General features: G+C 38.8%; 2 protein-coding genes across 8 annotated transcripts in view; one reads left to right on the top strand and one right to left on the bottom strand.

Annotated features, from left to right (window-relative positions):
• LOC149044588 (uncharacterized) overlaps positions 1–11,282 on the bottom strand; it is a 35,719-nt gene extending 24,437 nt beyond the window's left edge. Inside the window, exons 1-2 of one of the 4 annotated variants that reach the window (XM_089209699.1) lie at positions 9,983–10,053; positions 9,878–9,905 (exon numbers count right to left, since the gene is read on the bottom strand). The gene's annotated coding sequence lies outside the window, so the exon portion shown is untranslated. Of the gene's footprint in view, positions 1–6,198; positions 6,608–8,980; positions 9,672–9,877; positions 10,086–11,160 lie in introns of those variants that run through there. The other 3 variants (XR_016187752.1, XR_016187753.1, XR_016187751.1) reach the window with 3 other exon arrangements.
• LOC113676174 (cell adhesion molecule DSCAML1) lies at positions 1,889–25,976 on the top strand. Of its 4 annotated transcripts, none has more exons than XM_089209695.1 (21): positions 1,889–1,984; positions 2,626–3,152; positions 11,884–12,195; positions 12,570–12,866; positions 13,277–13,567; positions 13,763–14,038; positions 14,459–14,713; positions 15,002–15,274; positions 15,717–16,004; positions 16,589–16,888; positions 17,127–17,426; positions 17,932–18,225; positions 18,603–18,673; positions 19,049–19,283; positions 19,851–20,165; positions 21,358–21,657; positions 21,856–22,128; positions 22,591–22,872; positions 23,322–23,516; positions 23,959–24,031; positions 24,199–25,976. In XM_089209695.1, exons 2-21 carry the CDS (start codon positions 3,080–3,082, stop codon positions 25,343–25,345), a joined length of 5,850 nt encoding a protein of 1,949 aa, XP_089065821.1. In that variant the 5' UTR covers positions 1,889–1,984; positions 2,626–3,079; the 3' UTR covers positions 25,346–25,976. The 4 variants fall into 4 exon arrangements, with proteins under 4 accessions (XP_089065821.1, XP_089065823.1, XP_027048595.2 ...); XM_089209697.1 differs by having other exon boundaries at positions 17,130–17,426; XM_027192794.2 differs by having other exon boundaries at positions 1,890–1,984; positions 14,459–14,770.
• The last annotated feature ends 64 nt before the right edge of the window (positions 25,977–26,040 follow it).

The raw sequence follows: 26,040 nt of genomic DNA on the forward strand, positions 1-26,040 counted from the left end.
ACCTTTTCTTTTGAACCAGAAACAAAAATGATAGACGTTTAAAACACATGACATCATCCACCTTGTCAAATGTAATAGCATGATCATTTCAATTGTAATGCCTTCTTATCCCAACGTTACTTTGTTTCTCTGCTACATTAGCGAACACTGAACTACTGCTCGTACTCTAGATATGACAATCAACCACAAAATTCCCTAAACCAGATAACATTAAACATAATCTAAAAAATCATGTGTCAATTCACGAGTTTGCTCACAGAGTACTTTGATTTGAAGGGGCATCTAGTACGCGATTAAGTGTAAGGCGAATATCCTCATTGATACACTTATACGAGAGGCAACTTTTAGGCGAGAATACGCAAAAACAAAAAAAAACGGTACCAATAGTAGTTTTTTACAAGGTGGAAGAGAAAATTGTTGGACCTGAATGAGAAAGCATTATGCCAGCTTTGCTTAAGATATTGTGATGACGATTATATGCTATTTGTATTCTCAGTCGTAAGCTTGATAGCCATTCACGTGAGTCAAGTCTTTGTTCCTTCCCAAGAAAATTACAAACGCGGGCTCTCTTGTCTATTAAGTGGCTATTTGTATCGAGGCTTGTCCGTCGTCTTCAAGACTTTGGACTGAGAATAATATCCATCGTTCCTGTAAGATTTTCCTCAAATAGGTAAAAGCTTTTCTGAAGCTAGATTAAATTTCCTAAGAAAACAGAAAATATTTTTTGTTTTCGCTGTGCACTGTCGTAGGAAGGACACTTGACGAAATTTGAGTTGTTTCCTATCATCAAGGCTTTTTTCTGAGGGCGAGTGATTTACAAGCGCTGTTATTTTTTCCACGTCTTCAGGAAATGAGTAGAGTTTTAAGTAGCGAAACAAAATGATATTGAGTAATTGTCAACTTCGCCAAGTAATCCTATGGCTCTTCATTTCTAGCTTAATGGCCATATCATGATAAACTTGCAGAACGCCAATCGAAGAATGTATCGCAAAACACCGCTGATAGCAGACTACTGGTGTATTCTAATGAGTTTATGAAACAACTTTAAAATGTTTCAGTTTTCCGTGGCTTTACTTCTGAATTATACCGGTGTTTGTTTGTTTTTTTTTTGTCTTATCTTAGCGCGTGTAGTTTCCTTGTAGTTTTTATAATGTTTAACGGCAAAACTATTTTCAGGCCGCATTGAGTATTGGTTGAAACTAACTATTCCAGTCTGAGACAGGCTTAATTAAATTTTGTCATATTTTCATTCTCTACTCTACAAAATTTGATAACAATGAATTACAGATGAGATGTAGAACTATCTAACAGCTAAGAATAGTTTCAGACGCTCTCTGATAATTTATTTTCCGGGCCGAGACGCTAATTAGCGCTAGTAGTTCTTAATTAATTGCCTGGAATAAACGATATGAGTTGTAGGCGAAAAATATCTAAACTAAGCTAGTCCTTTTTTATTGATAACCCCGTACTGTAGAATCACCACGGAAACGATTATATTTGATGCTCACTCGCGTTGGTTTTGAACGTTCTGAGTTTTCATATTACTAGGAAAACATCTGGCTATGAATGACATTAATGAATTTGTTATGGGAAAAGTGATCTTTCAAAGCTGATAGCAAATTGTTTATCGCTGAAGAGACAATATGTACATGAAAAAGTTCTCAGGAAATCATGAAATGAACTGTTTTGCTAGCCTGACTACATGGTGCGTGCATGCAAGCCCATATTGTGAAAGTTTGCCCGGAGACAAGTTTCAATCTATAATCTAAATTTATAACTTTATGTTGTCGGGGTTTGAGGAAAAAAGTCGTATGCTAATCTATGGTAATAGAGATGACTTCAAGCCAAAAGAATGCAGTCTTTTTTTATAATCTAAATTCGCATATTTTTATGGGAAAAGAAACATTACATTTACCAAGATCTCTGTAAGTGGAAGTTACGGTTGCTTCCTTCGGGGAACCAGATTCTTCGATAAGAGCTTGAGGTAAGAGCTTTAGCCCAATAATTTAAGCTTTGCTACAACGCGGCTAAATAAACAGATATTCAAGTTTCGATAGAGAATTTTGCAGCAACATCTCCAGTCTTCCAATAATGAATATTTACGCGGAAACTAAAACTCTTCAATTAGTGATGCCTCGTTTCGAGTCAAATTTCTTCGATGGTAAACGAGTTGTTTTGCTTCGAAATCTGGTTTTCGCAAAACCGGCTCTAACAGGCTTATTTAAGTGAGCTTTGTTTTGTTTGGTTATCAATACTAAAACATGGCCAAACAAAAGCGCGTACTGTTCTTGATAATTTTCAATCGCGCGTCTCCAGGCAAAATATCAAGTCTTCTTTCCAATCTTACCTCACTGTCTGTTCGTTACACGGTACCTGTTGCATAAATTACCGATATTTCCAACGCTATTGCTTAAAAGCTTATTCATTTATCCATGCGCGCAGATAAAGGCGTTGAGTATTGTGCAAACAAATACCAAAGACGACAAATCGTTAAAAAAAATACTTTCTTTGAAACAACTAATCGGTTTCTCCACGGAAACGCTGAGAAATACTACAAAGTTGTTTTGTTGATGTTTTAATTTCCCTTCACAGAATTTTTTTGCGTGCTTTTATCCTTTTGAACAGCTATTGGCTAAGGCAGAAAGCTATCACTCATCAACCAATGAAATCACAAGAAAGCGACAACAGCCGGCCTTGTTATTGTTTCCATGAATGACTCACGTGTATATCTGACAAATTATTGTCACTAGCGATGACGAGTGCTAACGTGCCCGACAGAAATCTTTTCGCGGGCTACCCACGTGCTTGCCGACTCAGTTCACCTGTATAAACCAACCTCGCGGACCATATCTTCAAAATCAGAAGCAGCCACCCCAAGATGCTTTCAACTGTAAAAGGCAAATTGTCGTGAGGAGCGGTTTGGCCGATCGTGATTCAATCGTACAAATCGAAAACACGAACGCGCTAACGAGGAAACTTGAAATGGCTTTCTGTGTGAAACGGAGGAATTCTACTATTCAATTCGCAATCTTTGGCCGGGTTTTCCTTACGCGCGGCAAGATTTGAAAAATTTAGAAATATGTTGACCGCCAGAGTGTTTTTCTTTGCTCTGTTGGGGAGTGTCGTACAAAGAGGGAAGCTTGCGAAAGCAGGTAGGTCAGAGAGATTTTAAAATCTATTTTCAACATGAGGAAATGCACCGTCTACTACAGTGTTTGTAAAATAATATGAAAATATGTCATTACGATTTTACTCATGCGTGAATGCTCTGAAGCAGCTCAGAATAATAGTATTTTTTTCAGGCTTAAAAGCAGAAACTTGTGGCTCGTATGAAAGCCGATAAAAAAATTAGCTGTCATTTCATGTGGTAGTTAGAGAAAATTATTGCTAGCGAACAAGCATTTTCAGTTCCTTTCGGAAACCTCTGTCATTTTCTGCCGCGAAATGACTGGCTCTGTAGAATTTTTATTTCGTTTTGTTGTACTTCAAATTAAAACAAGCATTTTATATGCTTTCGAACATTGCCGGCATTAAAATGTTAAATTTGGCAAAAATTCGACGAGTAAGCGTTTTTACTCGAAACTGAAACAAAAAACCATCACAGCCACTTTTGAATGAAAACAACATAATATTAATGAATTTTGTAGGAACTGTCAAGTACGCGATTGTTCTGTCTTCAAAGCCGCCCTTCGATCTCAAGGCCAATATATTCCCCACTCTTATTTTGTAGTCTTACTCAAAAAACCACAAATTATCTCAGTTTTTTTCTCTGTTCTCATCGCTGCCTACGAAATGTGAAGCAACTTCATTCACAAGGAGAAAATTTATTTGTCTCTCTCATCTCGTTTTGCACTTATTCCGTGTATGTTAAAGAATTAATTATGAAAGACTGGAGCATAAACTAAGTGAGCACGTTCATCGCTTTGTTCACAAAATACCCTAGACAATATTTTCAGCAATATTTTTCCACGAAGAAGCGGGAGAAACATATCTTGGGAAACTATTACGAGAGGAATCGTAAACAAGAACTTGTAAATCAAGACATTAGTAGGTATGTATATGTATTTAAAAATGTGACGCTTCAGGAAAATACTGAAAATTATCTCCTGAAAATACCGTTGTCATGGAATCGTATGCTTCTTGAAAAAATTTTGGTTCGAATTTCAGGACTAAAAAATTACTGGGAAGGACAAAGTAATTTGTCATTTTCGAAGTAAATTCTTGAGGAAAAAGAGTGGAATACTACCGTAAAGACATTGCACATTTTTGAAGCTGTTTTTTTCTTTAAATGCTTTTGACATGTAAATAATACGAGCATTTTAATCCACTGAGGTGCAAACATGGGTAAAGATTCAAGGCCCCTCTACTTATTTAAGGTGTTTCTTAATTTATCCCATCTAGTCGAAGATGAGTTTCTGGAGTATGGCATCGCAGCTGTGTCAGTAAAAATACACCAAGTTTTTGTAGTTGCTTTGGGAGGGAAGATTTTCACCGATTAGCAGCACTTTTGCATTTTATCTGTTTACTTTCGCGATCGATGAAATAATGGACGGATAAAAGGTATCTTTAATTAGAGAAAAACAGCAGGAATACACGAAAGAACAGCACAACTGCCGTGTGCTGTCTTCTTTGTGATTAAGAATTGCTTAGAGAGAAACAAAAATGAAAATTGGACTCGGTATTTTGTGTGGCGCTACCCATATTCCAGGAAGCTGTTATGTTATCTTAGCTTTGTGCGGCAGGTGATAGTGAAGGCCTTTTTTTGCGCGAATAAATGCAAGCAATTTTCGTTATTTATTCAAGATCGATACCCAATTCAAACATGTCGAAATCCCTAAAAAGCGTTCATTCAAATAAAGGGCCAAGGTTGTCGTATTTTCATATATCATTGTCAAGGGGAATGTTAATTGAACTCGCATACTAAAACATCCATTAGTTTTTCGTCCGGCTGCAGTCATTCCTCGTGAAATAACTTAGCTCAGTTTTCAAGTTTTGTCCACGTGAAGACAGTAATTACATATTTTTAACGGAAAATCTAACTGTGTGGTTTTTCAAGAACATTGTTTAGGCTGGGTGTAAGGACTATCTCTTTCGCCATCATCATTCGGGGAAAAAACAAACCTCTATTTTACGATCATGTCTATATTGATCGTCATATCTTACTCTAAAAGGAGAAAAATAGACTTTTGGAAATACACAGAGATTGAATTAAAAAACTCTCCGTTGGCATCCAGTCCACGGATTTAGATTCCTTTCTTTCAATAAAAGAGTTGTGTATTGAACGTTCAAAAAATCGCTTCGAAACGGCTCCCTTTTATCAGTGTTTGATCATGCATTTCACTTATTATTCATAACATAAACCTAAACAACCTGGTTAGAAAAAAAACTATCGTAGGATGAGGTTTTTTAAATGTTCAGTGAAAACAGATATGAATATATTTTACCTTCAATCAAAGAATTTTGCTCTGAACGTCATTTAATCTCTTTTGAAGTCCGACAGAAATTACTTCATCTGTCTACGATAAACGTTACCATCTGCTTGAGTTTTAATCTAATTTTTGCAGAGTTGATTTCAAATGAAATAATTTCTATTAATTTTTTACAACTATCAGAATTTTTTTAAAGGTCTTGGACTTAGAAAATCGAGTGGTCTTTACGCCTTGTGGCTTATTTCACGGTGTCGCATCAATAAAATGTCTGAAAGCTTAACAGTATCAGCTTTCTTACGAACATTCTGTTTTGCAGTGGGTAAAGATCTCCACATCAGTAGTTTCTGAACGACAAAAATCAGCGTCAGAATCAAAATTTATATAAAATCGTTTGACTGATGTGTGGCTTTTCACCCAAAAGTAAATGGCAATTTCTCGCCTCGATCTTGCATATATAACTGATCGCAAGATTATAAACGAAAAAAAATTTCGCTGCATTCAATTTTGATGGATTATTAAAACAAATTTAACGCGAGGGAGTGAAATGGCTGTCCTGAGTATTCAAGAGGAATTTTTTCGGTTTACCACCATTTGGATGTACATATTTTGGTCAACGAAAGAAGGAGACGGAACGAGAGTTCTTCTGCAATTATGGCAGAATCGTTATCAAAGCAATGTGGCTTAAATTCATCGTGGCTGTAGGACAAAGCTCACAGTGATAACCTTTCCATTTCATAACAGACCGCAAAGAACGATGATGATCGCAAACTTTGGTGGCTGGTCCATATATTACTTCTCAGCAGATGTTTCCTTGGTGTCATTAATTTGTTTTTTAGATCAAGATTAGCAGCTAATCACACTTTGTGCCAAAATCATAACCGTCTTGCAGATAATTCTTTTAAATTAAACATGTTAACGCACGTGATTTTTCGTTATATATCTCGAGGGCCGGCCGTTAATCAAAATTTCGGTTCCATATCTTGGCGAAGGACGCAGAATTCCGCGAGAACTGTGACGAGTTTCAAGAAAAGGGCTCATTCCCGTGTTGCTTAGTCACAAAGAAAGTTTCATCTGTACAAGGTTAAAATTTGAGCGTTCATTGAAAGACTTTAAAACTTCCTCACTGATTTCAAATCAGTTATTTTAAGTTTCCTTTGTTTCTGGTTTCTTGCATGATCCTTTAGCAAAGAAAATAAAAAACAAATCACGTTCACCAAAAATTCATTTAAGCTACAACGTCGTTGTAAAGACGTAAGTAGGTAAGTCTTGTTATTACACAGTTTATCTTTGCACCAATACTCTCGAGTACTATAAGGACTACCTACGAAAATGGTTGAAAACATATTTTATGTTTCGATTTCGAGAGTATTTGAACATAAATTACATTTAAACAACCATTCAAGCAAGTATACCTGTTTTTTTGTAAGGTACAGTTTCATTAAACCTTTGATTTTTACTACGTACATTACAATTCTTTCGCTTTCCCAATACATCAAAGTAAAATATATTTTCAGAGCATAAATGATAGAAAACTACAATATCACTAGCTCTTAGAGCCTTTTGTTCATACTGTCATGGTATTGGAAGTCTTTTTTAAAAACCCAACCCAATAAAGATGTATACTGTTTGGACTCTTAGGATAATTTCAAGACGAAACGTAAATTTGAAAAAAGACCAGTCTCAAGTTGTATTCTTTACCTAGTGTACATTATGCTCATAGTTTGTTGTGTGTCTGGCCGGATGTTTGAAGTATACAGCAAACATGTTGGAAGTCCTTCCTCTAGTTATTTCATATTGGGCAGCAGTTACTCGGAAACATTTGTGCCAATGAGCTGTAACGATCCACCGAGCGAGGTGTTGATTTTTTCGAAAAAGCACCGAGAAAATCTATGAAAAAGGAAATTATATTTCTGCCTTGCCTTTTCAGCAATACAACTGATTCACAACTCTGACATACGAAAGCAAAATATTCCTTGCTTCAAATTCGAAACAAATATTTTTAATTGGACAGTCTCTTTAAAATTTCGTCTGTTTTCGTGACATTTCCGTAAACACTGAACTCATCTTCGAGGTTAATTGCAACACCTGCAGACTTTGTTTCTCCTTTCTCTCAAGTTTCTTGGCTGTTTCCTCACGTCAGAGATTTTAACTTTTACTATCTTCTAATCGACCAGGTTTCACCGAAATTTTTCAAAGTTCTCGACACAAAACCTAGAGTCGTTGTCTTAATACTTAGGAGAAATTTTGTCCAAGTTCTCAGTATTCAATCGTATTCTAAACGAAAGTGCTGACGCATCCAATTTCAGTCAACAAGAACGTTCGTAACAAAAATATTGTATATTACTTGCAATCAAGAAGAGTTTAGAAAGAGGTTTAGTTTCTTAATGTAGAAGTCTGTTTCTCCTTTTTTCCTTGAAAATTTATTGACGTTTTATATCTCGAAAAGGTAGCATCATAGCTTTGGGTCAGTGATTTCAGCTTGTTGTTCAGGTTTCACCAATTTCTAAAAATGGTTTTTAAACGGAAGCTACTGCTATCAAATGTCTGTTTTTACCTTTTAAAAAATCAATGTTAACAACACCGGAATAATTTTGCGGCTGAGGTAACTTCAAGCCATTTAAAGATACAGTGTAGTAGGTTACACCCAAGCTGAACTAGCGTAGCAAATTCGTCATTTTGTTGGGGGAACCCCAGTGGTATGTTGCCTGAAAATATCTTGAGGCAAAAAAACGCTCACAAAACACATCAATAAAGTAAATAATGGTATGATCGTCCTACTGAGTGTAGTCCTGAGAAGGACTGTTGTCCAAATGACGAGTGACGTTCTGACAACCTTCGCCGGCAGAAGTCATCATCAGAGTCAAAATTCTCCAATTCTCCGGGAATGGCTCCGTACCTCGGCTTACTTTTGCATTATTTTTTTCTTTTTATTATTTATTATTACAAATAAAGAAATCCATTGCAGAAGCAACCTTGAGAACTATAAAAACTTTTCGACAGATAATTAAAAACCTGTGTTTTTTATGCAACATTTATTCATAATAAGCTCCAACAAATGATGCCTCAGGACGATAATTTCCTTCTGCAGCCGCGGCAAACCACATGCTAGCATTACCAAGAGGTAAAACAAAACTGAAAATAGAATGATATAACTCTGTATTGGTGTATTGTTTTATAATGCCATCTGAAGTAAGGATATTAAGCACTGTGGCTGGTTGAATTTCAGTGTAGCAATCGTTGTTACTTTTCAGTTGAGTGTATGTTTTGCCTTCAACCTTTCTTGTTATTTCAGTTAACCACATTGGGGACAATGCAGGAAATAAGTTGAATAATTTCCCTTGAAAGTTGATGGGTTCGAAAAGGAAATACCTTGCATTTTTCAGCCAGGGCTATCGAGCCACAAACGAAGACTCAGAACTGGCGAGTGAGATTCTTAAACCACAACTGCCTTTTCTCCAATATGAACTACTCATCTGAGAGCGTAAAACTCTATCTCATGGGAATTTTCAATTACGTTTAACTGTTTTCGAAATAAATGAAAGATAATGAAGTCGCTTTCAAATCATTTTATACTCATTCCTCTCCAATATTGACTTTGTATAAAAATGATTTCCAAGTACAAGTTACCATAAAGAGACTAATGAAAAATTTGAATATCTCAGACGTTCGTATGCAATGTTAAACCATGAATAAGAATAAAACTCAAAATAGAGAGGTTTCTAAGATGATCCATGGACTAAATGTTATAAAAAAAAAAGGAAATATTCTTGGCTAACTGGTTCGGTAGCTGTTTGTTTCAATTTTAGGAAAACGCGGCATCGTGAGGTTTTGCAATGAAAACATTGGATACATGACAGAGTTGAAATTTTTCGCTTTCATCGCCGAACCCGATGTTTAAAAAAAATTCTCCTCTTTAAGAGCATCTTTGGCTTACAGGTCACCCGTAAATATTCGATTTTCATCGAGTAAACAATTTAGGAAACGAAAATTTAGCATAAAGTTGGGTGTTGTTATACTGAAGGTGGTGAAATCTACTATATATATTGCATCAGTATTGCATCAGCCAAAACTCCTGTGATCAAAGTTTGTACTGATAAATTGTGAGCTCCTTCGATATCTTAAACCGAGTTGGAAAATGTAACATCAGTTCTTCCGGTGAAACTGTTGAAGAACATGCACATGAAATACAAAAGGCTGATTGTTCTTCAGCTTGTCCTGATTGGAGTGAGAGAAGCCATCCCACTGCCAACGAGAAAAATGAAATGGCAAACGTTAAAAGGTGTATTATTTCGTTGAAAAAAGAAAATAGCAATGCTCTCGCGTTAGCGTTGAGGAACTGATGTAGTTAATTGCAAAATATTTTCTGATATCAGGAGCATGGTTTTATTTTGAGTATTAACGAGAATTCATCAAAAACTTTCCACCAAGCAAATATCATGGTCACGTACCTTCCTCACACCCGCCGAGTTCAAGGGTTTATGGAAACAGATGATGCTCAAATAAATTACAAGAACGAAAAAGCCATGAAAATAAAAGCAGCAACACAGTCTTACTCTTTCCTCTTTTCGTTTCCTTAGACCCAAAATTCACTTAGTTGTAGTGTACTTGGAATAGAGGTTGCAAGGCATCAACTGAATAAACATACATTTTAATTATAATCACGTATGAACTTTACACAGACTCTATCAATGAAAGTTGCTGCCGTCGCTGGTCTACTGTCCTGATGTGATAGTTATCATACAATGTGGTCAACCTTATGGCATCGAAAAAACACTTATCTTTATTCTTAGTAGCATAGCATCGTTACTTGTTTATAACCCCCTAATCAATGTGGCGGTAAACTTTATTCTTTTTTTATTCCTTTTATTTGCTATTGCTGCATGTATACTGATTGCTTTCAAGGACATTATTTTCTGTTTCTGTAAACGCTTAAAAACAGCTAATGTATTTTTTTGTCAAATTCTGCCTAGGGAAAACGAAGTACGTGCTCTGGGTGTAAATTAAAGAGAGCTAATGTTTTAAAGCACTACGGTTTAAAAAGACATGTAAACATTAGAATTTCCAAAAGAGCATTTTCAGCGAGTATGTTATGTAACGAAAAAAATTTAGCTGAGTGCTTGCGATTTATTTCAAAATGTTATCTATTTTATCTCTTTATTGTAGATTGCTCTTTATTTGGTGATAAAACCGATTAATTTCAGTCATTAGGATTCCTTAAAGACCAATGATAATTGAATTCAAAGCATACGTCGTGATGGACTGAAAGGAAAGCTAATTAAAAACCTTCTCACGTACACTTTTCAAAACATGACGGCATTGAAAATTGTATTTTACAATCAGTTTGTTGTCAATTTTTCTTTACCTGTCAAAGCTATCAGTGAAAGACTTAAATTTTGGTGGCCTGCGAATTTTATGCAATTTATTTGCAACTGTATTCCTTGTTTACTATGTTGGTCATATTAGCGCGATTCTAGATTGATTTTGTGTAACTGTGTTCGAGAAGGAAGACCGAGCATTTTTCAAATCTCATCTACCTTAGCACAGTTTTGTTCTTCCTCAGAAGTCTTTGTACAGCTTACTGAAGGCGTTTAGGAAATAATATCCTGAAAAAAGAAACATGTACTTCCTATACTAAATAATTTGAAGAAACCGTATATTTTGTTACGTAGCTAGACAGCTGAAAATTCGGAAATTCACGATTTACAATGAACTGGCACGGACAACCACTCACATTTCAGGACGCTGGAAGACGCATAAAGAAGTACGCTGTAGTGACCCTACTAGATGTTCGTCCTTACGATTCCACAATAATTGTGTGTCCTAGACTTTGTCTTTGGATTGCATGAAGTTAACTCATTTGGAAAGTATTCCTAATTCCTGCTGTTTTTTTTTTCTATACCCACCTGCTACCTGGGTTGTCTCCGATATTAGCCAGGGGGTGGGGAGCAGCTGCCTCCATCCCTTTCCTGTGCAGGGTGGTAAAACGCCACAGATAGTTCTTTATCATGGGGGATAATGACGAACAGTTTGGAGTAAATTTTGGGGAGATAATGATAGACAGTTTGGAGTAAATTTTGGGGAGAAATTTTAATGGCATGAAATAAAGCCCTGGTAGTAAAATTATTCAATAATTAAGGACAAATCATGTTTAAAAGGGATTTGAGATGACAACTCTGTCAAACAAACATTACAGGTTGAATATTTTCCTTTGACCTCCATTTAGCTTTTTTTTCCAAGGCGAAAGCTTGTATATAAAAGATCTATTTAAAACCAAGGTCAAGAGAATATAAACAGTTTTCGGATCAATATCAGTATCTGGGCAACTGCCTACCTACCCCTCCCCTAACTCAACAACAGTCAATTGACAAGAAGTTAAGGTTAATGTTGGGTTAGGGGTAGGTGGGAAGTTGCCCAGATACTGATATTGATCCCAGTTTTCTATTCGACATTTTAGATGAAATTCCTTGGGCGTTGCGTTTCTTGGAAGAGCCAGCGGATACACAATTTGCGCACACTCGGTCAGCAATACTGAATTGTAAAGTGGAAGACAGACCGAAGGCTACGATCACATGGCAAATCGCACGCACAGGTTACCCAATAAACAAAAACATCACAGGAGTACGACACATCTTGCCGAACGGATCCTTGTACTTTCCCGCCTTCGCCGTAGACAAATTTACAGCATCAGTACACAACACTGACTATCAATGTAATGCAACAAACAGTGTTGGAACGTTAATCAGCCGCATAGCTAAGCTACGGGCAGGTAGGTGGATGAGAGGGAAAAGGGAGCGGACGATTCTTGGACCGAGCAAAAATTTACAATAGGTCAGCCGCTATACTCCTTATAAAGCGCCATGCTGTCAAAGACTATAACTTAACGGGAGTCATGTTTTTACCAAAATCACGGGAGGGGGATGGGGATGGGGATTGCTGTATCCTTATTGTTTTTCTCTGCAGAGAAAGAGTTCTCGTGGACCAGGGAAGATCTAACAATCGGTAACCACTCTGACTTGAGCTGTAGTACATGGCACTCGTAGCTAATTAAGGCAATAAACTATATCAAGTTTTGTTTGTACAAAAAGCAATCAAGTTGTGGTTCCAAGCATTAGATTTACGTATTTACATTTTCCCCCGTAGTAATAACCCAACCATTCAAGGTGTATGCACAAGACAACTTCGTTATTCGCGGAAATACAGCCGTTATGAAAAGCGTGATCCCAGAGCACGTACGTGATTATGTGCGTGTTCTGTCATGGCATATTAAACATGACGTGATCACGCTTGGAGGCAAATATTCTTTGATGCCATCTGGGGATTTGATCATTACCAACGTGGACGAAAGTGAAGCAAAGGACAAGACCTATTACTATACAGCAGTGAATGTTCTGACAGGAGAGAAGCATTATAGCAACCCAGCTAAAATATTTTTAAAAGGTAATCATTGCATAGCTCAGACCGGGTGTTTTGTAATCGTCTCATTAAAACATTTAGCCTTTTATCTGTCAGAATGTTGGCCTTTATTAATCTTGGCACGTTTTGATAATTAAGGTTTTTTTAAGAACCCTTTACTCACTATGGATAGAATTGATAGAGAACTTTGCGAAGTGTCGCAAAGCCAAAACCAAGGTCATTTCAACATGCAAAAAACGAGCAGACTTCCGAAAGCGCAGAAAATTTGAATGGCCAAGTCGCTAGAAGTTTGAGTTTTGTACCTGACTGGTTGAAAAGGTGACGTGAATCTTGCTGGCTCATTACAAAACTAAGTAATTCAGAACCCAGATTACTTTCACCACTCAATTGAAAAATTAACTGATGTAGCTATATTCTGCTCTTTCCCTTCTTAGACCAACAAGAAACTCCTCCCAGGGTACTGACCAAACCCTTCAACATTACGATACAGGAGGGAGACACAAGTAAGTTACAGTGCGTGGCGGAAGGATTCCCGATACCTGCAGTGGAGGACTACAGCTGGAGGAAGGATGGGGTCGTCATTCAGATGGGACACCGCTTTTCAAGATTTGCCGGTGGAAGCCTGAAGATTAAGCCCACGCAGTTTCAAGATCAAGGGTTGTATGAGTGCACTGTAAAAAACTCCAAAGGGAATAACACCTTGTATGTGTATCTTACTGTGCTTGGTGAGTATAGAGATAAACGAACCACAATTTTTTTAACGGCTTTATGATACAAAGATAAGCCATTTTGGAACAGTGAGGACTGTCACTTCAGCGCAAATGGTCTTCTGGTTTTTAATGTCGCTTTTTCCTTCGCAAAGGAAACCCATATAAGGTAATCAGAGTTTATTGAGAGACCTTCCTTTTTTTTTGTCTTAGTTCCCCTCAAGTATCTTGTTCGCCCTCAAAGAAAGGTTGCGCCAGTGTTATCCTCAAATACGGGCACCAAAATGGAATGTGACGTCACTGGACAACCAAAACCTAACATCACGTGGCTTCAGAATGGCAAAATATTTCCCGGCGATGAGCGAATCACAGTTGAGCCGAAAAAACTCGTTTTCGCTGTGATGTACAGCAAGGATGTTGGTGTGTACCAGTGCATCGCGGACAACGGTCTGGAATTAGTACAGAGCAGCGCTGTGCTTATTACTGGGGGTTAGTGAGATGACCTAGTATTAATTGCCTCTTTTTTAATAGTATCCTGTTTGACAGAGGTTTCCTGTAGACAGCTAGAGTGGAACTCAGTCCACACTTAACGAAAGAATGAACCAACGAACGACAAAAAACGACAAACGAGGAAACGAGGAAATGAAAATGAGAACGAACGAACCTTCAGTTTGGATGTTACATAAAAGCTGTATGGTACTAAATTACTCAATTAATCTGACAGAAAAATGGAATATAAATATGACACTTAAAAACACACAAGGAAAGTACTACATGTCTCCCGTGCTCCCGTTTAAAGCAGATTTCCATGTAAGATTCAATATAATTACCTTTCTTGATTTTTGTTTCACCATTGCAGTATGTTATCGTATTATCCAACTTGCTGACATTTCACTTACTCTTCATCAGAACGCAATCCATCAATCAGAACAAGTGCCGATCGAGTTGTTCTAAATCGAGGAGAAAAGCTCCATATATGGTGCAAGGCCTTCAGTCAATCCAGGCCGGAAGTCACGTGGTACCTTGATAATGTGAAGTTACACGAAGAGGATGGATATTCTATGACGCAAGAACTGGAGGTTGGGGGAACTAACGGAGATGAAGGCACAAAGAGCACCCTAGGGGCAGACAGATTGGACGTGAGAAGGACTGGTGAATACAAATGTGAGGCTTGCAATATCGGCAACTGTACAGCAAATGTTATTGAGGTCTTTATTGACTGTAAGTACTGGAATCTAGCGTACAAAAATAGCTAAATAGTCTAGTTTTGAATTGAGCAATCGCGTTGATGTATTTCGACAGGTTCTCACAAATGTGAAGAAAAGTTTGAAGTCTTCCTGGTAAACTTAAGACTGGACTGATTTTCATAGCGTTCCTCACAGATTCCATCTTGTGTTCAAAGCCATTTGAGCACAATTCTTGTGGTTTGAACGACTTTGACTTTTTTCTAAGGTACAACAAACATCACTTCATTACCACCCGTTGTCAACGCAACCGTTGGTCACTCTCTTCAGCTGCCGTGTGTAGCGAAAGGTTACCCAGTCCCTACCGTCACGTGGTCCAAAGACGGCGTTCGCATTCCGTTTGACCATCTGCAGTCAGTGTCAAGTGACAATACATTTCACATCTCTAAGGTTCAAAAAGGAGACGCAGGTCGGTACAAGTGCACAGCGGTCAACAGGAATAATATCGGAGACGAGGGTTTTGTGAATGTTACTGTTTTTGGTGAGTGATGAATTTGCCGTGAGTTGTGGTTTGAAAAGGTTTTCTTTTCACTTGAATTCTCAGTTGTATCAAATAAATCGAGAAAGGAAAGTGGGGAGTTAAAACCTCAAGTATGGGTTCTTATTTGATGGAGGGAAATGTACTGTTTTTTTTAAATTAATTGTGGCAAAACATCCGGTCTACGGAGAAAAGAAAGTAGCTTTTTTGTAATCTATTGCCGGATTACTAGTTCGAATTCAAGAGTTGATAATTTTAACCTCTGTAATCAATTGACAAATAACCGACAGTTAAACAACCATGGCTAAACTCAACCCAATATTGTCCCACAGTGGGAAGGGGAGCAGTTGTATGGTCGGGGAAGCATAATTCATCTCTGTTCAAGGTCTACATGTCACTTTTGCTATCTAGAGTCTAATTGCAAGGTTTGACTTTTCTTTCCTAGAACTTCCAAATCCAAAAGTAACGTTCTCACACGAGTGGTTGGAAGGACAAAGTGGTACCCTATCATGTTCATCCATCACACATGACGGGTCATTAAATCTTCGCTGGCAGAAAGACGGAAAAGACGTTGTTGCCGTGGCCGACACTATTAGTATAAATTATTATATCAGTTTGGGCATGAGCTTTTTGCAATTAAAACGTCTAACTGCGGCGGACTCAGGCGAGTATAAGTGCGTGGCGAGTAACATAGCTGGGACAGCAAGCGTGTCTCAAGAAATGGTCGTATATGGTAAGTTTGTCTTCGCGCACGTTTAATATATTACTCTTAACAAACACGAACAAAAATTGGTAGAGAAGTAGTAGAAAGGGCGAGTAAGCGGTCGTTTCCTTGGCCACTGTCTCTCACCCACAAATGGTTTGTCTCGTGCTCGAAAAAATTTATTCCTCTCCTCAGCCTTTCTCTGAGTAAAAATCTAAGTTGGCTGCCAAAACATTCACGAAAGAGTAACAAACTTTCGCTCGCCATGATTGAGACGCCTGTACTGCAGGCTATGTTTCATCAGGAATGCCAGGAAAGGAGTTTTTTGGTCTTATCCCCTGAAAGCAATGATTGAGAGCTGAAAAATGACTGATATTAACGGGTCAGTTAGTTTTCTGAACTCTGTCCTGGTTGGTGAAAAGTCGATGAATTGGCTGACAAGGAACTTAAATTTAGCGGATGACTTGATTTTGCTCATGTTCAATCAAACGGATGGTTTAGATTTTCTTCTTTTTTTGGCACTTCAAATATATTTACCATTTGTAAACTGTATTATTTCCCTTTTTGTTTCGTTTTTAATCGTTTTTTTTTTCATATTTCTCCGTTTCCTTTAGTGCCACCATCCATCCCTCAGCAAAATCCAATCACTCAACAAATCCTCAAAACTTACACAACTTACTTGACATGCGTGACATCCGGGACACCTCCTCCGCGCATTGATTGGTACAAGTTTGAGTCAGTTGGCGGCAAATTCGTCCCAGTCCAGATGGAAAACCCTCGTTTTCGGAAAATGTTGAATGGAACTTTGGTCATAAGGGACGTGAGGGGCGACGACGACGGAACGTTTTCCTGTGCGGCGTACAATGCAGTCTTTGATGACAGGCCTAGCAGTCAAGTGCGACTAATAGTTCATGGTATAAAAAACCTTGATAGTGAAAATAGAAATTTCTGTCATTAATATCATTTAAACCTCTATAATTTTTACCTTTTGTAATAGAAGTCATACGCTTTGTCTTCTCTGGAGCCAAATTGCCCAAAATCGACGGAGAATATCATGGTTTTCAAGGTTTCCACACCATACCACGTTCCTTTTTTTTTCCTAAGTTCACATTGCGGACCTATTTCTTAATTTTGTTTGTTTATCTTGTCTAGCAGTGCCAGCCACTGTTGTTACTGCGCCCGCAAATACAGTGGCCAAAGTCTCCGATGACGTCAAGATAACGTGTGTGGCAGTAGGGAACTTACCGATTCAGTTAGCTTGGTTTAATGGTAGCAGGAAAATGCGTAACAACTCCAGAGTTACAATAAAAAGTTCCGTGGAAAAAGAATATTACCGAGTTAACGGTTCGCTTCATATCCAGAAGCTGTTGCTTCAGGATACCAAACAGTATTCATGCAGAGTCACAAACGAGTTTGGAAGTGACACCAAGCCGTTTCAAATCACAGTTCAAGGTAAGAAGTTATCCAAACTTTTTTCTGAAGTTAGATAAACTAATCGCTTAAAACGATGGTGTTTTCCCCATTTTCGAGTTCCATGAACCCCAGCGACCGAAATGACGTTAAGTACTAAACGTTTATTGTGAAAAAGAGATTTTTTTTTTCACGAGAATAACAAATTATATTCATCTGGAAGACTTGAATAGGGTAGAAAAGATGGAAAAATTTTAACTCCGGCGCAGGAAGTCTTGTTGTGCTGAAACCAGGATACACAGGAAGCCTTTCCCATATCAGCTTAGAGATGGACTAACTCTCTGACGAGTTCGCTCCGACTTAGTTGATGTAGGAGCCAATCATGAAAACGGAGCTAGTTGGAATCAAATCCTATATATAGAGTCACGGTTTTGTTTGTTTCACGTCTGTAAAATATGTTTCATTATATTTTTTATTTGGTTATTAATTTTTTTTTTTTGCTTTGAAAGGAATCATCTTTGTATCATTTTTTTTCTCGTATTCTCAGAGGAGCCATCTCCTCCCTCAACGCCAGTCGTCAAGGAAACGGAAGCAACATCCATATACTTGACTTGGAGCCCAGGCTTCGATGGGAACGCACCGATCATTCAGTACATAGTGGAGTTTAAACTGCGCACGAGAGGCTGGGACGAGGGTAAAAGGAGAGTAGTAAGACAGTCTAATGGTCTCCAAGTTGACGGACTGCGGCCAGCTTCTGAGTACGAACTTCGGGTGTACGCTGTAAATAAACTGGGAAAAAGTGATGCGAGCCATTATACAACTCGCAAGACACTTGAAGCGGGTAAGTCCTATTTTGTTCATTTTAATTTTTTTCTTCAGCTATGTAATTTTTGTTGAGGATACACTACTCTAATTGCATATTTACGCATAGCATGCTTATCAACCTCATTTCCAGGCCCTTTTCCCCCTTGCTTGGGGGGGGGGGGTCGGGGTTGCATGCCTACTTCTTGAAATCTCTGTAGCAAACTTAAGGTCGGTGGTGAGTTCTGCTGAATCTTAGTAAGATTTATGTACCCTGTTGGTTTTCAGTAACTATCCTCCTGTAACCCTCGAGGACTTTCTTTTGAGTTTTACTGATAGACATCATACATGCACGTATCGTAAAGTATAAGCGAAAAAAATAAATCTTACCTTAACTAACAAGAAACTCTTCTACAGCTCCATCACAGGCACCAAAACTGAAGAACGTCACTGCTGTTTCATCCAAAGAGATTTACGTTGCGTGGGAGGTGAGCTACTCCCTTGTATGGGAGGGAAGCGGGGGTAAGGCCTCAAGGCATCTTATTTCGGTTTGGGAATTAAGCGGCAAAACTTTGTTTCATTAGAGCTCAACAGATGTGGAGGAGTTGTTTCTTCTTGCAAAAAATTCAATTTTATCGGGTGCCTATTAAACGTTTTGCCCCCTTTGACTTTGCAGTATGCAGTGAGAAATTTCGATTCATATAAAAATGACTATGTCTTTGGATAAACCGTATTACTTCAGTATTCTGATCAATTCAGAATTTAAGGCATGGGTAGCTAGGTCCCCTCTTCGTTACAAATGACCTGCAAATGTTGTAAAAGCGGTGTTATGGAATTTGTATTTTCCTTTTTCCTTCAAACAGCCTCCTCCTGTTTCCAGCAGAAATGGTGTGCTCCGAGGTTACTTTGTTCTGTACAGAGAGGACAATAAGTACTATCGAGGCAAAAACTTAACTGTGAGGAGTGGGGAAAGAAGGAATTACCTTATCAGAAATCTTAAACCTTATAAGATATACATCATAGAGATTCAGGCATTTACCCGAGCAGGAGTGAGTCCGAGAGGGAAAGAGACGAAAAAAGTTCAAACACATGAGGATGGTGAGCATTCTGATTGGTTGTATGATTAAATAATTATTTTTGTGTGATAATTGAATTGAGTATTTACTTGATGGTAGTATGCGAGGAACGTCATCAGACTCGCTTTTTGCGACAGGATTGAATCGGTGCTCAATTCAAGGATGAGCTAATTACTCAACACAGTGTCTCTTTCCACTAAGAAGTATCAATAGGTATCCGTTATCTACCAAAAATTCTGGAGAAAATTGAAAATTTAGCTTGTAAAGACTTAATCAAGAGAGGATGCAGATGGTAGACGATGTCTGTCTTTCCGGCCTCACACCTGTACATGGTGCGTAAAACACGTGCCCTAGCACTTCAGATCACGCACACTGTAAGATCGTTAGCACCCATATATTTAGTTTCGCACTGCTTGCAAGTCAATAAAGATTAAATACGTGTTAAAATGTCATTCCTGGTGTCGGCATCGAATCCGCTGAGTTGGCAGGTATACACACATACCCACTAAGAACTCGAGCTCTCCCACTTTAAAAATATATAATGTACGTAATGACGCGAGTAATTGTTTCTTTACATCATTTTTACTAGTCCCCAGTCAGCCTCCTCAGTCAGTCAAGATCAGAGTTCTTAGCTCGCAAAGCGTGGAGGTTAAGTGGAAAGATCCACCCAAGAACACTATAAACGGGCAGTTACGTGGTCACCGAGTGTACTACTACAGCACAAAGAACCCAAAGCAAGTGTTCGACAGAACTGTGACCAGACCCAATGGATTGAATGGACAGTGGAACGTCACTCTAACACGATTGCACAAGTTTACAACATACAAAATCCAAGTGGCGGCGTTTACTCGCATAGGGACTGGTATCAAGAGCCTTCCACGAACTGGAACGACGCTAGAAGATAGTAAGTTTGATGAAAGAATTATTTACTTTTTTTCATTTGTTCGGCTGTTTGGAACCACGTCTAAGGAAATGCTCAGAGGGACAGTTTTTATCACAGATGAACATCATATAAATAACAAGAGTTACAAAAGTTTAATCGCACGATGAAAATTAGAATGTGGAGAGGAGCTGAAACTAATGATATAATTTTACTAATACTTATATAGCGTCGATATCAATATTTCTATTTTCATCAGCGCTTAAAAATAAAAATATTTCAAAATTACCCAGACTACTTAAATCCTAAAAAAAACTGCATGAAACCCACTAAAAACAAGATTAAAAGCATATAAAATCACAAAAAAGCTTTCTGAAGTAAAAATGTCTCGATCGTCTTTTTAAAAGATGCTACTGAAGGGCTACTCTTAATCGCATAGGGCAATGAATTCCATAGTTGAGGAGCAGCAGCAGCAAAAGATCGATCTCCTAACGTTGCTTAAGTCTTGAATTTCACAGGGTTTAGTAGCAGTCCATCACAATCGGAGCGTAACTTGATTTACATGCTTCTTTAAGACTAATAAGTTCTTGGAGATAAAAAGGCGCTAAGTCATTGATAGCCTTATACGTCAACAATAACATCCTAAAGTCTATTCGGAATTTAACCGGCAGCCAGTGCAGATTATACAGCAACGGTCCTACATGGCAATATTAAATTCCTGGAAAATTAACCTAGCCGCAGCATTTTGGACCCTCTGTGGCTTATCAAGCTGGTAGGCTGGCAGGCCATAGAGCAGGCCGTTACCGTAACGACTTGAGACAAATGCGGGAATGAGCGTAACTAAGTGAATATGTACTATCACGGTCACCCGAAAGTATTTAAAATCTTACTTCAAGCCTCAAAACGAACTAACCAATATTTCTGGAATATGGACATGCACGTAAACTGGCTTTATGATGAAAGAAATAAAATGGTGACACCTTGCTTAACTTGTAGAAACCTACCTGGGGGAGCAAAGCAGTGTTAACATGAAGTGAGCAAGTTGGAACACGAACTTAAACCATTGAACACAACTCTGTCTTGTTTAAATATGATGTTTTGTCGAACCTCGACAGTATAAAGCCATGATATTTAAAATTTCTTTTATAAGCTTTTTTTCTCATTTATCTTTGACGAATATCGCTCGACATCTAAAAAAATTATCATTGTTTTTCAGTCCCAGGACCTCCAAGTAATGTCCAGGCCATCCCAGTTTTCAAGCAAACAATCCGTGTACTCTGGGATCCCCCGTTGGAACCTAATGGCATCATAAGAGAGTATCGACTCTATTACAGAAAGAGTATCGCAGACTCTCTTCTTACTGACCCCACTGAACATGTGTTAAGTGGAAATATGACGTCAAAATATCTACCTCAGTTAGAGTCTGAAACCGAGTATAGTTTTTGGGTGAAAGCAAGCACTTCCATAGGAGTTGGAGGCAATTCAACGGTAGTCAGGCAAATGACACAAGAATCAAGTAAGTGCACATTTCCTCAGAGCCTTTGACACCCTTGTTCAGTGGAAAACATGGTCTGATCAAACAAAACTGTTTCCCTAACATTTGATTGATTGAAAAACGAAAAGCATGAAAAAAAGACTGTACTCAATAAACTTTCGTTTCCGATTGATCAGAATACAAAGACATTCTTTTGATGAAAAAAATTCCTTTTTTCAGTTCCAGCCAACATCTTTTACGACAATTTACCTGTGACCCTTGCGACTAGATCAACATCCGCTATCTTGGAATGCGAAGCCTATGGTTACCCTAAGCCCTCGGTGATGTGGTACAGCAGTGGTCGTGAGCTTACAGACACTACGAAATACCGTCTGCTGACAAACGGCTCTTTAGAGATCATAAGCGTTAGAGAAGCTGACGCTGGGGATTATGAGTGCACGGCAAGTAACAAACTGGGAATAAAAACAGTCATCAGGAAGCTCAAAGTGAAAAGTAAGCTTATGACACTTAATCTTGTTTCCAGGCTCTTTCTTTTCTCTTTTCCTTGGAGAGAGGAGAACTCCTTGGGACAAAAGTTCAAATAAGCGATGCTGGGTAAGCTCAGAAAGAATAGGGATTAAGCAAAAGCAAAAGTCGACAGTAACATTTTTTCTTAAATTGTGAAATGAACACGAGTTGGTAATGTCTTCAAAAAAGATTCCTCTCCCACATCTCTCAGTGGGTGATTCGTATTTGTAGTCTCTCGCCATGATTCCCTACTTTTTTTACACAGTTTCACTTAGTTGCTCTGAGGAATGTTTGTCTCTTGTTTTTATCTTGGATCTGTCATTTAATTTTAAACGTATGACAATCATCCGTCAGTTTCTTTCTTTAGTATTATCTAAGTGCTTTCATGACTGATGTAAATGGCGGGAATGAGTTTGTTAACAGAACGCTTTTTATTCTTCTCGCTAGCAACGCCATTACCACCGAAAGTGATAGAATTCAAAATTCTCATAAATAGTACCGCTCTGAACATCACCTGGCGCGGATGGAATGATGGGAACAGCCTCGTAACTATGTTCGTCCTTGAATATAAAGTTGAGAGCGAAAAGTGGGAAGTTCAGTACATCAGTAACATTAACTACTACCTGTTGTACAATGTGGATTTCAACAAAGTTTACTACTTTAGGATCTCTGCGCTAAACGCAGTAGGAAAAGGGACACCAAGTGCAGTGCGTAAGGTTGTATTTAGGGGTAAGTTATATAAAGTTGGGTTGGAAGATTGGAATGATTTGTAACGGAGCAATAACCTTGCACATGTTTACCTGGCAGCGCTCTGTGATTGGTTTGCTAATTAATCATATCATCCTCTTAACCAACCGATCGCAGCTTTGTAACTAGCGTTTTGCCACGTTTGAAGTCAGTTACATGTATTTCGTCATTGTCTCAAGTGTTTCTCACAATGTTAAGTTCTGACTATCTGGCGTGATTTCCTTGGTTTTGACTTTACAATTGTCAATCGTAAAGTGCTCCAAAAAGTCAGAGGAATTGATTCAATCAAGTCGAAACCTAAGACTTGCAAATGGACTTACGCTCGAAAATCCTAAGGGTAAGATCCCTGAGGTGAAAGAGTGACCTTAGCTCGGGTAATGGTAGCCAGTTTTAGCTGATTGTAATAGTTATTTGGATTTTTATTTCAATAGATGGAAACACCCTCATTGTCACCCTGGAGGAAGTGGGAGACATCGAAGTACCGACCAATAAAAGAACTCAGTTTTATCGGAATCCAGTGTTCTTTGGAGTGTTGATCGGTGTCGGAGGTCTCATAGTCGTCGTTATCGTGTGTGTATTGCTGGTCGCCTTCAGAGGAGGACGCATTGATCTCGACAAATTTTACGGTAATTGCGCGTGCTCACTAACAGACCGATTCTCAAGAGCCCAAAGGCTTTTCCATGTTTACGTTTTCCCTGCCAATCATAGGTCGTGTAAAGTTTTGAATTACATATGAGCCACTGGCATCCTTTCCTCTGGATAAAGTAACGAGGGCTCTGGAACGAGATTGTCTCGCACATCTGTAAGTCTAGATCTTCTTACATTAATCTTGTTCCTATACCCTCCTTACGAGGGCTCTGGGTTCGATGTTACTCATACGTTAACTGTCTAAACTGAGTGAAAGATTACCGTGACCTTTCAGCACAAAGGGCTCAATTTAAGCCTGCGCAAAACCTTGAAGTGGATTATACTGTTGAAAAAATAGTATCAGTTTCATGGTCTTGCATCTCTTTTCATTGGTTTCCTATCATTTCACTCACTAGCTCATATTTCATTTTAATCTCCTAGATTGGAGGAAATACTGGAAAGGGAAAATACTTCGCGAGCAACTTCCGGTCGACCAAGAGGATTACGATCAAAGGCAAGTAGAATCCTGTAAACCCAACTCTTGTTACTGTTCATTACATATTTCTTTGAAGGTGATAATTTTACCCACAGATTGTCACGAAAATAGCGAGCGCCACATGGCAGAAAACAAGTGTTAGTTTCTGCGATTGATTTAGAATACTCTGCGTAATTCTTTTCCAGGCGAGGCAATCCTGACCAGTCAGAAGGTAGTCCTGCAAGTAATGGTAACATGGCAGATTCTTCTTCTTCCTTGGACCCAATGCGGTCCACACACGGCTCTGAGATCAGTCTCCCAACCAACACGCTCCGCAATCATTTTGCTCAGGAGACCATATTGGAGGAGGACTACCCACCCCCTCCTCCTCCCTATCACTCAGGGACACCAGGACAGGCCCCACCAAATGAAGGCAGCTTTAGTGACACTTCTTCAGAAGGAAACTTTAATAATCCAGTTTACCACCGACCCATTCTCCATGACACCGATTCAGCTGCTCGCGCGCGACGTTTTGCCGATGCAAGTGATCATGGCATGTATCCCACTTTCTTCACCACGCAGAGATCGCTGAACGGAACGCCAGGAATCGGGGTCTTAGGATTCCGCGGGCATGCCGACGGAGGTTCTGAACTAGATACCACCAGCATATCACGGACAGTGGAATCTAATATTGACCTGCGACATTCAGCAGGGGCGAGTAGACTGAGCAAAAGCAAAAGCCGCGGACAAAGCCAGGAACTAGCTCATCCAGTCTACTCTCAAAGCCCGGCATCCGGGGCTCCAAGATCACGTGACTCGGGCCTAGGCCCATCACGGAATGAACTTCGCCGAACGAGCCTTAATTCTAAACGTAGTTCTAGCCAAGTGACACCTGTTTTGCGGCCGATGCCAACGCCTCAGCGGCGGGAGTCTGGGTCATCAAAGGAGCTCAGTCCTTACCACAGGGGTTACGACAGAACCTTGGGATCTCGTGATCCTCGTGCTTACGATTCGGCTTCTTCAGAGTACAGCTCGTCACGTGACGAACTTATATCCGCACTAGAATTTGGAAAAAGACATAATCTTGACCAGTATTATGGGATACCAACTTTGGAAACTACGTCTGTATCTTCAACTACAACGAACAGTAGCGATCAGGACGGAATTTGCAAGTTTACAGCCAGTCCCAGACCTTTAGGGGACGGCTGTTATGCACCCACTCCAGTTCACGCTCCTCCGTTTCACTCAAGATCAAAATCGCGCGGAAATGAGAACTACATTTATGTCCTCGATCCACGACGGCGCGGCGCTGAACGAGGTGCTGCTGCTCAGCCTAATGGTTCGATGGTTTGACGAAGGTTTGATGTCGGTAAGGTAACCGTCGTCAGTTTTTGATTGTTTTTGGTTTCAAAATGGCGCCTATAAGTTGAATGAATTGTGGCGTCCAGATTAAAAGATACCCCAGATTTTGGATCAACAATTTCATACAAAGAAAAAAAATTAACTTTCTCTTAAGCTTGGCTAATAAAAAATATGAAAATTGCCGACATTTAGTCACGTAGTGTAACATAGTAGGGCCCTCGAGTGGGGCTGATAGCGAAAAAATTAAGAATAAAAAATAGGTTATCAAGGAATGTTACTTTCAAAGAACGTATCGGAAATCACAACTGGAATCGAACTGAAAAGTTTTGATCAGCGGTCTCCTGACTATTCTAAAATCGCTATTTTTCCCTCTCATTGAAATTCTCAGAACAAACTTAGCAAAATCGAACCGAAGATGAATTTAATAGAAAACAGAAATTAAAACATGGATTTCAAATTAAGGAAAATATTCAAAACAACAACAAAAGAATCAATGTACAGAAATCTAATATAATTCACGTGATGAACATTCACAGTAGTATTGTAAATATGTAAGTTCACAGCAAAGATAGCTATGCAAAGTATGAAGGTCTAATAAAAGTGAGACGAGTTACAAAAGAAATAGATGAAGAAACTTCACCATTGGTTGACTGTTGGACCCCAACCCTTGAGTGCTTTTCAACCCA

Source organism: Pocillopora damicornis, chromosome 6 (assembly GCF_964200805.1).
Source record: "Pocillopora damicornis chromosome 6, jaPocDami1.2, whole genome shotgun sequence".
In the NCBI taxonomy this organism is placed as follows: Eukaryota; Metazoa; Cnidaria; class Anthozoa; order Scleractinia; family Pocilloporidae; genus Pocillopora; species Pocillopora damicornis.